Raw genomic sequence first — 13,393 nt, 5'->3', positions numbered from 1 at the left:
ACCAAAACTCACCGCCACAATCAGGCGTACAGGCAGTATAAAGAAGGGCTGTCCGTTTAAGCTAAAAGGAGGGCACAACCGTGTTGGTAATTTTTGGAAGCTTGAGGTCGTAAACGAGACGCACAACCACGACCCGTTCGTCTTTAAGGAGGGTCACGCGTATATAAGGAGAATGAACGGCGAGATGGTTGATATGGTTGCGAGGTTACACGCGGATGGCTTGAAGACATCAAAAATAGGTTCACTGTTACGCAGACAGTTTCCCGAAGCCTGCGTTATTGACAAGGACATACACAATCTTATAGAGAGCTGGAGAAGAGAAAATACAGTTGGCGATACCCCAATGCAGGTTAACGTTTTTGAATTTGATTTGTTGCAATGGATGTTCAAAAAAATATATTAACGTCAAATAAAACCGGTTGCAGGTATTTGAAAGCTTCCTGATTAATAACGGGTTCGTTTATCACACAAGGGAGAACCCTGCCACAAACCGCGTAGAGGACGTATTCTTTTGTCATGACACGTCTCATAAAATGTGGCGTGCGTTCCCCCATTTGCTGCTGATTGACACCACGTACAACACAAACATGTACAAGTGGCCGTTTGTTCAGTATATTGGCGTGACGTCGACGTCGAAGTCGTTCTGTATCGCGCACGCGGTTCTACTTAGGGAACGCCAGACGGATTTCACATGGGCCCTCGAGCACCTGAAAGGTATGCTCGAGGATTCTATTGAGCCGCGCGTCATAGTCACCGACAGAGACTCGGCCCTGATAAATTCTTGTAAACAAGTATTCCCGAATGCCACCAGAAACCTATGCCGGTGGCACATACGTGAGAATATAAAGAAAAAGTGGAAGGGTATCTATGACAGCGAGACAAGAGAAGATTTCGCTCTGTTATGGACAGTCTTGTGTGAGTCTTCCACGTTCGATGAATACGAATATAACTGCTTAAAGTTGCAAGAAATGTTATTCATAGTTGGGAAAGAAAGTAAGTCGTTCTGATTATTAATATACAATAAGTGTTAATCTAGTACATTTCATAAGTTTATTTTTGTTTCGTTTTCAGAGGTATGGGACAATATCCATGATAGCTGGCTGTTACGAGACAAGGAAAAGTTTGTATCTTGCTGGATGGCCGATCGGTTAAACTTCGGCGAGAGTACAACAAACCGAGTCGAGAGTCAGCACGCGAACTTGAAAAGGCACCTTAACGGGGCTAACAACACCCTCCACGCACTTGCGGCTTATACCCTTGAGCTTATAGAAGCCCAGAAGATTGAAATCGGAGCAACATTTGAAAAATCCCGGATTACGTTGAAGAGAGACCATAACCTTCAGGTTTTTTACAGGCTACATTATAAAGTGTCGATTAAGGCTTTTACACTACTAGAAAAGGAGTACAAAAAGCTTGACAAGATGATCGAGTCGGGACATACGTGCCGACACCAGTTGCGAACATCTATGGGGTTGTCGTGTGCTTGTGAGGTGGAGCGTCACCTTGATACTTTGGTACCTATTCCACTAAAATCGATAGACCCGTTCTGGAGGAAGCTTGACTTCGATCCAGTGGTCCCACATGTAGAAGAAGAAGACTTCGAGGAAGAAATGGAAGAGCTTAAATAGACGGTTTTGATACGTAAAGATCGAAAACAGAAAAGAAGTCTTTTATCGAATATTTGGTCTGTTCTTCCCGACAACTCAAATAAAAAAGAGCTAGAGAAACGGGAGGACCCTCGCGGGCGCCCAAACCTAAACCAGCAAGCAAAAAAGGACGAGTCCGCCAGGCACAGCTCGTATATCCCTTCCTCGTACCCCACTTCGTCCTCACAGAACACTGACCAAACCCCCTCATTCTTGGAGCGTTCGCGGTCGCAGTCCCATTCACAGCTTAAGATGCCCCCTCCTAAATCTTCAAAACGGTCGTCTAAAAAATAAGAGATTGGAGCTGCCATAGGTTTTCCTTTAGTTGTGTATCCGGAAGATGTTGCAGCGGTAAATCGGTATAAGGGCCTTGTTCCAAGCTGGAGTTACCCTTACATCTCAAGGATCATAGACGTAAAGCCTGACGGTAACTGCGGTTTTCGGGCAATTGCGGAGGGTTTAGGAATGGGTCAAAATAGTTGGAGGGAGGTTAGGGTTGCCATGAAGAATGAGATGGATAGGAACCCAGATTGGTGGAGGGCAAGATTAAATACGGAGCACCCAGAGTTTTTTGGGACGACCCGTAGCCGGTTAGATTTTTTGGAAACGGTTCAAGATGCGCCCCGCAACCGTTGGTTTCAGTTACCCGGCCATGGATACGTTGTTGCTCAAGCATTTAATTGCGTTCTGATTCTCATGGAGCCGCATAGAAGCCAGACCTTTTTCCCGATGAGAGAGGGACCAGATCTGTTTCGTGGTCATCCGGTACTGGCAGTTGCTAATGTTACAGATACTCATTGGCTATATATACAACTTGAAGGGGATTTCCCGGTGCCTTTGCCGGTTAAAACTTGGCCGAGATTTGCAAAAGAAGAGGCTTACGGCTGGAGGGCCTTGTATGAAAATCGTATAAACGACTACGTTAGAATCATGTCAAGTTGGCGAGTCGAATGTGATCCAGTTGATTTAACCGCTTGATTGAATATTTAAATCGATGTGTCACAGCCACATATTATACGCACTGTGCGATTAAGTTGACATAAAAGTATGTAATTTTATGTACTAATCGAATATCATTAAATATGAAGAACAGTCGAACACGATGACACAGTTGTCCAAAATAGCATCCACACGTCCACCGTTAGTAGTCTTCGCACCCGTTTTAGAATGTTCGACGGGTGTAATATTCTTGTAACATTCACACCTAGTTTATTTGAAAACGTTTGGTATTCGTTTTGGTGAAACTTGGTGAAAGAGTTTGGGAGAGATGTGTCATACGCTGTTGTTTTTGGTGATATATGGTTTATGAGGAGGTGGAGGTGGGAGGGAGAGGTTGTTCAGATGCTTTAAATGTATTGGCTTTGTAAACTAGAAAAAAAAATCTATATCCGCCACGTTAAGAGGTATACGCGACGGTTTTATCCCATTATTTTCCGACATAATAATCTGGGCGGGTATGCGTCGGGTGAGGAGGTCCACCGGGTTTTCTGAATGGGAAGCAAAATCAGTAGTCTGGACCCACCATTTATTAATTGCAGTTGCATGGTCCCTTTGTTGAATGATGGACATCAACATCATCATCAATCACATGGGGTTGGGACATGATCAACTTGTATTTTTCGAATTATCTTATGGGAATTTGGTAAAATAGTAATTTATGTTTGTCACGGTTTTGGTTAGACAAGCTTCTCGTGTCAAGCTTGAGTTGAGATAAAGTTAGCTTGTACTCGACCTTTAGAATACAAATCAGCGTGATTCGTCTTAAAATACTTTATCAAGTTGAAAGCTAGAGCTTGAACTCGGTTAAGATAAAATCTTAAGTTAAAAAAATGTTGTAGAAGACGATTCAAATCGATCTTGAACAAGTTGAGGTCAATTTTCTAAAAGTTTATATGTTTCTTATATCCAGTGTGAATTACACTTTCCAAAGATATATATTGACTCTTGATTTATTTGCTAACCAAGATAGGTTGTAAGATAATATATTTGCTTGTTTTGATTCTCTGAATTTTCAAAACCAAGAGTGTATTACATGAATAATTAACTTTTTTTTAATGACATGACTTATATAAATAATTAACTGAGGCAACTTTGTTTCAAAAACATTGAAACTGTTAACCAAGATAGGTACATCCTTTTAACATACAATGTGACATTTTCACTCAGGGAGAAATAGTTAAAAACCATTCTCTTTTATTCTCGACAATTATATTTATGTTCATATTTATACAATCCGCCTAAGATTTGTACATCAATGTAAGCGTTACAAGCATAAAAGATGGAAAGCTCATAAGTTAGTGGTCGGAGAGGTGACCTTAAGTTAAATGATTTAAAATGCCAAATTTTAGAAATACCACATCGATAATTCAAAGGCTCCAAAAGTAAACATGCACAAGTAACGGTTCCTTAAGTCCATGCGTTGTAGAGGGGCTTTACCATTTCTTCACGTCATTGTTACACAAGAAACAGAGCTAATTTAAAGCCTCTCTTTATAAAGCTCTACGACTTAAAGTCCCCTTTACCATATTATATGTATTCGTGTGTACGTGTTTGAGATATATATATATATATATATATATATATATATAGAGAGAGAGAGAGAGAGAGCACTAGCCCCACCTTCCCTCAATGCCGCCTCAACATGTGTTTATAGCCCCTGTTTTTTGCAGCCCCTTGTTTGAAGCCACAACCTTTTGTTTGTGGCTTTAAAGCCCCTCATACTGTCCTCTATACCACCCTCAACAGGCGGTCTTGTCACATCCCGACCAAAGGTGGAATATGTCAGTATGCAACGTGATTGAATAAATACACAAGACACTATTATAGTGAAAATATTTAATCAACTCATTTATTTCACAAATCAATAAACAACATATTTTGGTCATACAAACAAATTGAACACAAGTAAACAAATATATTGTTCGTTTTACTAATATCCTAATAGTCTTGGTAACACTACTAGAAAATTGTAATGATTCCTACGAAAATTTCTAACACATTTCTTACGAACGTTATTTCCAACACATTTCCAACAAAGTTCCTACGAAAAAAGAAAACCGTAAATTTGCAACAAAATTGTGACAAGATAGCAACGAAAAGAAATTGTGTTGGAAATGCGTTGCAAATGTTCCAACACATTTCCAACAAAAAGATAGTTAGACACTTTTGTTTAACATGTTCGTGAGAAATGTGTAACAAAAAAACAAACCAAATTAATAGATAATAAATTTCGTTACAAATGAGTTGAAAATGTTCAAACGCAATTCTTATGATGTTTTTTTTTTAATTATACAGATTTTAATTTTTTTTAAAAGAAATTATTGCAGAAAAACTCATGATTTTTTTTAAGTTTTTTAAATATTTTTCGTTATAAATGCGCAGGAAAAAATAACAAAAAAACAAATAAATGTTTTTTTTTGGAAATGCGTTGGAAACTTGAAAAAATAATGAAATAAATATATGTTTATAATTATTATTAAAAATGTCGAGCATGAGTTATGCAATGGTGGTGGTGGAAGATCAAATGGTCTTTGTACGTCGCGAGTATGGGATCATGAGCGCCGCCATAGTCTAGTGTAAGTGAAGCCAGTGTGTTTGTGTTAAAACTCTAAGGTGTAGTAGAGTCGTAACTGTTAGGCCACAAATAATTGAGTATTGAGGATATGTTATTCTTGAAGACGATTCTGGATCATTTATCCTTTTGAAGAGGTCCGAAGTCGTGTCAGGATCAAGGATCCTTAATAATTGGTATTCCTAATGATTGTTTCTTATGTGTAGGTTGATATTTACTAAGTGAAACGGCTACAAGACCTAGTCCACATGATATTTCGCTACTGGACTTGTTGAAAACGTGGTCAAAAGGCGTGGATGAAGATAGTGGGAAGGTTGCGAGTTTGTAGGACAATTTTTTAGTTGTTATGTTTTTTATATACCGAGTTTATGATCAAATTAAGCACACATTCATTTACTTACTGCACACATTCATAAACACTCTCTAAGCAGTACATACACACTTAGCTACTTTGTAATCTTTGATCATAAACTCCACCATTTGTAACCCGATTTCTTAATTAATAAAATGGTGATAGACAACATTCATCACCCAGTGTTTTTGTGCCGGCGATCCAAACAAGATCAAGGACTTTTCCTCGTAACAAATCCTTGTGTGTGTGTTTGCAACCGTTACCTAATCGTTATTATCATCATAGCAACAACTAGGGGAATACCGGTGTAATAAGTTTACATTTATGACGTTTCCATGTACATTGTTATCTGTATTGGTCCAAGGCTATGCCGATTGGACCATTATATGAAAAAATAGAGCCTAGGGGTCACATCAACCCCTAACAACTCTTCGCACTCTTGAAGGTAATTTCCAATATTCTACTCATTTTTGCTCGTTCTACCAAACCGATCCGAGATCCAAGTGATGTCATTGCATTTTGTGTTATTGTCTAATAATTTGATATTTATTTGTTAGTTTGATCTTAATTTGTTAGTTTGATACTTGTATGAGCAAATCTTAGTTATGGGCTTAAAAGTTGAAGGTACCGTTGAGAAGACCGAGCCACCACACGTAGATTCCATGTCTTTGTCGTCGACAACCAAAGGGAGGGGGTAGAGTAAGTGCCGGAGAATTCACTGGGGATTCGTTATGGTGAAGCTGATGGAACATGTTGGTGTGTAGCTCATATGGTGAGGAGCTAACCAATGTTTAGGGTTTGACAAAAGGGGAAGCAGTTAAGGAGGTGTTATAACCCACGAAAATTAAAGCTAAAATGGGTGAAACGAACGAGTGCCCATCATAAAGCTGAAGAAATCTGGTGGTGCAAATGGGGGGGTGTTTGACTAGAGAGCGACACATGAGATTTTTTTAGCAGCAAATCATATAGAGTATATATATATATTAAATTTGTTTTATATTTAAATAATCGAAGTATTATGTGATGAAGAGCATACCCAAAAAGATAATGGAACGATTACCAACAGAAGGACCACCGGGGGTGACATGGTAGAGAACAAAAGGAATAAGAAGAATTCCCACGAAAGAACCGATTGCTATCAAGTCGTTAAAGGGTGGACCAACAAAATAATCCCTTCACCTAGTATAAATACGATTGTACTTGGATGGAATGTGGCATGACGAGAGGAGGGATTTTATGATTAGATTGAGTGAGAAATCATTTTTACAATGCATTACCATTCAATATAAGATTATTATTCTGTATATCTACTTTGTTGAGCTTTACTTGCTCTTCATTGGCACCATCCATACTCGAACCACACATTTATAACCATTCACCATGAGTAACAATGAATCGGAGGAAGTGGAATTGGTCGAGGTGGAGATTGCGCTCTCGTTTCAACTCCACCGGCGTTAATCACTATTGCTACTACCACGTCTAGCTAATTTTGATCTCAATATATTGTTTCTAGAACGGAATCATCCGACCCTAAATGGTATTACGACCATCAGTGGCTACAACACAACAACACAAGATGTTATTTATGCAGCAGATGCATGTCCCGTGAAAAATTAAAGCTAAAACGGGTCAATCGAATGAGAGCTCACCATTTACAATTGAATCAATCTAATTGTATGATTTTATTGGGAAGGGAGTAAGGGGGAGGGGGAGCGAACAGAGAGCGACACGTAGTATTTTTTTAGTAATATGTAATATAGATATATTAAACTTGTTTTATGTTTATAGATAATCAAAGTATTACGTAATTTGTTTTTATAGCTAATATATTATGTCCCATTATTGGTTTAATATTTAATATATATATATATATATATATATATAATTTTTAGTTATATGATTACTATATGTAAAAATTAAATTGAATGCCAACGAGGTTAGGTGGTTCATTCATAAAAGAAAAAAAACATTTAAACATCCGAGTTTGAGAGAGTGATGTTTTAGGTTGAAATCTCACATACTACCAAGGAAAACAATACTTAAGGGGTCCGTGCCATGTTGCCCTGGTTACGGTAAACGCATTGCACATGGCCTCTTGTAACCATAAACGACACTCGACAACAGATGTCTCAACTCACACGTCAATGAAATACTTAACAAAATACGATTATGTGAATTGGAGAATTCTATGAACCATCGAGTTTTTAAATGCAAGTTATACCCAAAGTCTTCCGACTGAGAACACGCCTATGTAGACGTCACACGCCATGTCACCCCCACCAACGATCTCTTGTTGGGACAAGAGAGAAGGGATTAATAAAAATTGAATTGAATTAAATTTTAATTAAATGTATTTGATCATAATTAAAATTTTAAACTCAAAATTTATTCATCTCCCGCTCAATTTTCACTTCCCCTCCTAAAAATTAATTTCCAAACCCACCAAAATCACATCCCTCTCAATTTTCCCTCTTCTCATACCTAAAATTTTCAACTCCTCGGAACCACCACCACCAAAGTCGTGTCTTAAATTGGCTACACATCGTAAACGAGGTGTGATATTGCAAACCTCATCTTCGCAGACCTTCTTTCCTCCGCTCGTTGACGCATTTAAGCCCTCCGTCACCACTCTGGCAGCCCTCATCTACTGTCAACTGTCTAGGTTGTTAATCTTTGCACTTACATGTATCCTTTTTTTTTGCTTTAGTTAATGCTTTGTCTGCCACCGTTTGCTAATTGATACTTATGCATCCCAAATTAATCGATTTGTTTGTCAATCTTCATAATTTGAATGTTTTAACTCACATTTCATACTCTCTTTTAATTCAAGACCTTGGCTAATAGACAAAAACCTTGATGCAGGTTAGGAAATGATGTTGACAGATCAAGAACTACTCTGTAACTTTATACTTAAATCTTTATTTATATATGTCCATAATCATCCTTGTTGGTGTCTTAAAAAGAATTATGACTTTTCATTTATTATAATCTTTACATTTTCATGTCCATTATTGTTTCCCTCTTGCAGCCAATTGCTATTGGATTGAATGTTGTACAGGAATTATGTTTGAGAATTCCTTAGGTAAGCCTTTTGTTGTATATTCTTGCTCATGTGTTTACATCATATATAGGTTATATAACATGTTCGGTTAAACAAAAAGAAAGTTCATAAGCTTTTCTTCTTGTTTTTGATCAGTTGATGATAGAAGACTTGCTGCAAGTCCATGTGTGTTGTAAAAAATCACATGAGAACGCCTAACCCATGCTGGTGCGAGCGTAAAAGGGTTACTTATTATTTGTACTTGTGACAATTCTAATATTTTTTCAAATTTTAGGTTCAAAAAGTTTGAAGCCGAAATGGAAGAAAGCAACTACAAAATTAAAGGAAATTAATAAACGAGCTGGAAGAATGAGTGCGATGAATGGAAAAGCAATGCAATAACTAAAGAAAGGAGGAAAAAACTATTTGATGAGTTTATGAGAAAGTTTCAACCTCATGGTGGTGATTAGTAATATATATATTTTTTTCAATATATGGGGTCATAAGTTAAAAATGATAATTTTGTAATGATATTAAGTTTTGAAGGTACAGGCACTAAGAGGTAATAGGGGCTGAATATTCAGGATAAGCACTTCAGATCCCCATTTCGTGGTGGCCGCGACACCATCTATATATTGTGGGTTTGGATTTCATTTTGATATTTGAAGGTCACAATAAGAGGTATTATTATTATTATTATCATCATCATATATTGTTTGTTTATTAATTATTATATATGTTTAATTTCATTTTGCAACTTTCACAAACATGTTCCTGAGGTTGATTATATACAGCAACTTTATAATACAAGTATTAAGGGTATTATATTCATATTAAGATTTTACTTTTCTGGATGGAAGATATGTTGGATTGATATAATGCTAAATATTTATGTTTAGACGTGCACAATTCAGGTTCACATTGAAAACCCGAACCGGTTCGGAACCGGTTTTTTTCACCCCGGGTACAAAATGACACCGGTTCCAATCAGGAACCGGTTCGGTTCCCGACCCGAACCGATGCCCAGAAATGCAAACTTTTAGGAACCGGGTAGGGTGGAACCGGAACCGGTTTTTACGTAAAAACCGGTTCCACCGGTTTTTTTGAAATTTAAACATTATAGCCGTTAGAAACCGGTTCCAACGGCTATATAGCCGTTTTTGACCATTGGAACCGGTTTTTTAACTATAAATAGGTTATATTCTTTCTATAAATAGCAAGGTTTGTTTGTGTACTTGTTAAACCACTCCCAAAACTATAAAACACACTCCAAACCACAATTAACCTTAAACCGACAACAAATGGCAACCAATGATGACGTTGTTATGGTGATCGAAACAACAAGATGCCCCGATGTTTGGGTTCATTACGATTTGTGTCTCATGACTAACTCACATGAGTTGGCACGTTGCAAATATTGCTCGAAGTTTCTTAAAACAGTGTCCAACTTGACATTACGAAAACATACGAATAAGTATTGTCGAGAGAAAAGAAGATTGGAAGCTAAAAAAACGGAAGTGGGAGAGTCGTCCGGCTCTACAACCCAAAAATAAGTATTCCCGGATTAAAACGACGGACTTTGTTTTTTATTTTTAGTTGTTATGTTTAGTATCGTTTATGTTTTAATAATGTTTGTAATAGTTATTTTTTAGATGAATAAAATGTTCGTCGTTATTAAAAAAGTAACAAACAATTAATCATGAGTAACAAAAGTAATTATAATAAAACAAATCAAAACTAAATATTAGTTGAACAAGTTACAAATAATTTTACCAAAACAAATAATTACAACTCTTCTTCGTCTTCACCCTCGTCTTCGTTATCGGAAGAAACCCCGTCCTCCGCCTCCTCATCATGAATATGACGCTTTATTGGTATTTCGTCTTCAAAGTTCGCCTTGTGTTGTACACGATCCACTGCATCCAAATGGTCCTTTAGGCAAATGCAAACCTCTAGAGACTCGGGAGTTAGTTTTGTTCTTCGCATAGATAACACCCTCCCACTAAGAGAAAAAACCGATTCGGAAGCAACCGTTGAGGCTTGTACGGCAAGCAAATCACGAGCCATGGCGGATAGAATGGGAAATTCGTTTTGTTTACCTTTCCACCAAGCCAACAAATCAATATTGCGAATTTCGTCGACCGTTGCGCCCTCAACATAGTTTGCTCCACTATATCGACCAAGTTCGCTACTTGGTGTGTTTCTTCTTTGCCTCTTAGATGCCGATTCACGAATCCCATTCATCAAGTTTATAAGTGGGTCATTGCACGGCCTACCAGTTGTTGTTTTTTTCACAAAAGACGATCTCGTGCTTGGACCATACATTTGAAAATAATGGTCATAAAGGTCTTGAAGGTTTTTGTTGAACTTGTCCTTCGCTTCCGTCGACAACTTCGGGTCAATCTCGTGCATACCTAAGTTGTCGAATATTTCCTCAATCGTTGTTTCAACCCCATTAACATTCCAATAGGGGTTTAATGCGGCGGCACAAGTAAAGACCGGCGGTATGATTTCAAAATATTTTATGAACTTTTCTTTCATCACCGCAACAATATTTTCGAAGAGTTTGTTCTTCTTCGCAAAGCTTTTAAAAACACAAGACATATAGTATAATTCTTGCAAAACCCAACAACTAGTAGGGTAATAGACTCCCGATAATTTTGTTGTTGACTTTTTGAACACATCAAGATACTCCAACAAATAACCGACTTGGACCCAAACACTTTACGGAAACATATCGGCCTCGCGTTCTTCAACAAGATTGTTATGAAAAGCTTGTAAAGTTTGGCGTTGGGCAAAAGCACACTTTAAAATATGACAAGTTGAGTTCCAACGGGTTGGAACGTCCCAATTCGACCCCAAATACTTTCTTTCAACCGACTTGCAATAGTTCTTATATTCAAGATGTCTTCTTTTACCACTTTTGAAGACATCTTGTAACATAATTCTAAAGTATTTTAAATCATCACAAATGTGTTCATTGTCAAGACCTATTTGGACAACAAAGTTGATGATATGTGCAACACATCGGATATGAAAAAAATCCCCGAAACAAGGTGGTGAATATTTAATGATAAATTTTTCAGCCGCCTTAGTATTGTTTGAAGCGTTGTCAAACGAAATCGAAAATATTTTATTTCTCAAGTTGTAAGTCGTTATAACTTCATCAAGTAATTCAAACAATTTTTCGGCGGTATGTTGGAACGGGAAGTTTTCAAAAGCGATGGTGCGTTTCATCAATTGCCATGTCACCGGATCAACCCAATGAGCGGTGACACGTATGTATGATTCGGGCAACCCGTGTGGTGCCGACCAAACATCGGTAGTTAAACTAACCATGGCTTCTAAAGAATGAAAAGACTCGATTAACTCTTTTTTAGCACACTCACACAACCTGATACAATGACGTCTTAAGGTAGTACGACTTACATGTGTGTATCTCGGTTGTAGAGTTTCGCGAATCAACGACGTCAACTCCGGGTCATCAAAGTGGTTAAACGGCAAACCTCGTTGAATAACGAACTTTGCCATTCTATCTTGAACTTGAGTCGTGTTGTAACGAAATAGTGTACCATCTTTACCCAAGTCAATTTGATCGGTCGCGCCAATCCCTTTCAACGCCTTGCAATATGGCTTCTCGATGTGCTTTCTCAAAGTAGAGTTGGAATCGTGCTTTAATATTGAACCACATAGTTTGCAACGAGCCTTTTGATAACCTTCGTCATCCACAATCAAATCCCAATTCTTCCATATGTCTTGGTTGCGGTTATGGTTGACTACCGTAACAACCCTTGGGTCCTCCGTAACAGGAACGGGGGCAACAAAAACACTCTTCTTAGCCTTGTTGTTAGTTTTTTTGATGGGTGCCATAATAATATTTAGTTGGATGGTCGGGTAAAGGAACGGGTTTGCTAAAGGAGTAGTATTGTAGTTTGTTTTTGAGTTTGGTGGTGAAACAAGTAATGGAAACAAGTTATATATAGGTTTGGCCCAAAAACCGGTCCAAACGGCTATATTATCGTTGGAACCGGTTCCAACGGATCTATTGTCTCAAAAACCGGTTCCAACGGCTATATTACCGTTGGAACCGGTTCCAACGGCTAATTGGTGTAAAAAAAAACCGGTTCCAACGGCTATATTACCGTTGGAACCGGTTCCAACGGCTAGTTTGACTTTTGTTTGACCCTTCAAAAAAACCCGTCGGAACCGGTTATTCCGGGTACGAACCAAACCGGTTCCAATTAAGAACCGGGTAGGAACTGGTACTGACATACAAATAGGAGAACCGGGTTGGAACTGGTTCCAATTAAGAACCGGGTTTAACGTTAGAGTATGCCGTGTAGCCTGTGATATAAATCCTAAAATGCTTAGTTTAGTGTTTTACACCTCATTGGCGTATGGTTTTATAACCTTAAATCCTGTATTGATGGGATGATTCGGGTCCGGAGACCATGGATCTGTATGCCGACTATTCATCTGGGTATTCACAATTCCTAAGTGGGGTTGTGAATATTTAAATAAAGCCAAAAAGAGCAAACCTTATAAGTTTATAAACATGATCACAAGAGTACAAGAGTACAAAAGTACAAAATTCAGTACAGACTTGATCATCCACGCTGTTAGCCATGTGGGGTCCCATTGCTCGCGTCTCATTACCATTAAGAAACGGACCACAAGGGACACGCTACATGTAAGCCCTACAGATGAAATTTTGCATGCTCACCTTTGGTGATGGGTTCGGGGTATTGCTTGATAACGGGGGGTATGTCATGTTATGGGGAACA

General features: G+C 38.1%; 1 protein-coding gene across 1 annotated transcript; it reads left to right on the top strand.

Moving 5' to 3' along the window:
* Positions 1 to 2,111: 2,111 nt before the first annotated feature.
* On the top strand, positions 2,112 to 2,624 carry LOC143576745 (uncharacterized). The gene has a single exon (XM_077060771.1). The coding sequence runs from the start codon at positions 2,112 to 2,114 to the stop codon at positions 2,622 to 2,624; it is 513 nt and encodes a 170-aa protein (XP_076916886.1).
* Positions 2,625 to 13,393: the final 10,769 nt, after the last annotated feature.

The sequence above is a fragment of the Bidens hawaiensis genome, unplaced genomic scaffold (assembly GCF_021521415.1).
Source record: "Bidens hawaiensis isolate Kalapana, Puna unplaced genomic scaffold, B.hawaiensis_p1.1 tig00028286_1, whole genome shotgun sequence".
In the NCBI taxonomy this organism is placed as follows: domain Eukaryota; kingdom Viridiplantae; phylum Streptophyta; class Magnoliopsida; order Asterales; family Asteraceae; genus Bidens; species Bidens hawaiensis.
The sequence above is the reverse complement of the archived record's forward strand: the minus strand, read 5'-3'. Positions and strand labels throughout refer to the sequence as shown.

Coding starts and splice junctions, on each gene's coding strand:
- LOC143576745 (XM_077060771.1), top strand. CDS start 2,112: ATGGGTCAAAATAGTTGGAGGGAGGTTAGGGTTGCCATGAAGAATGAG.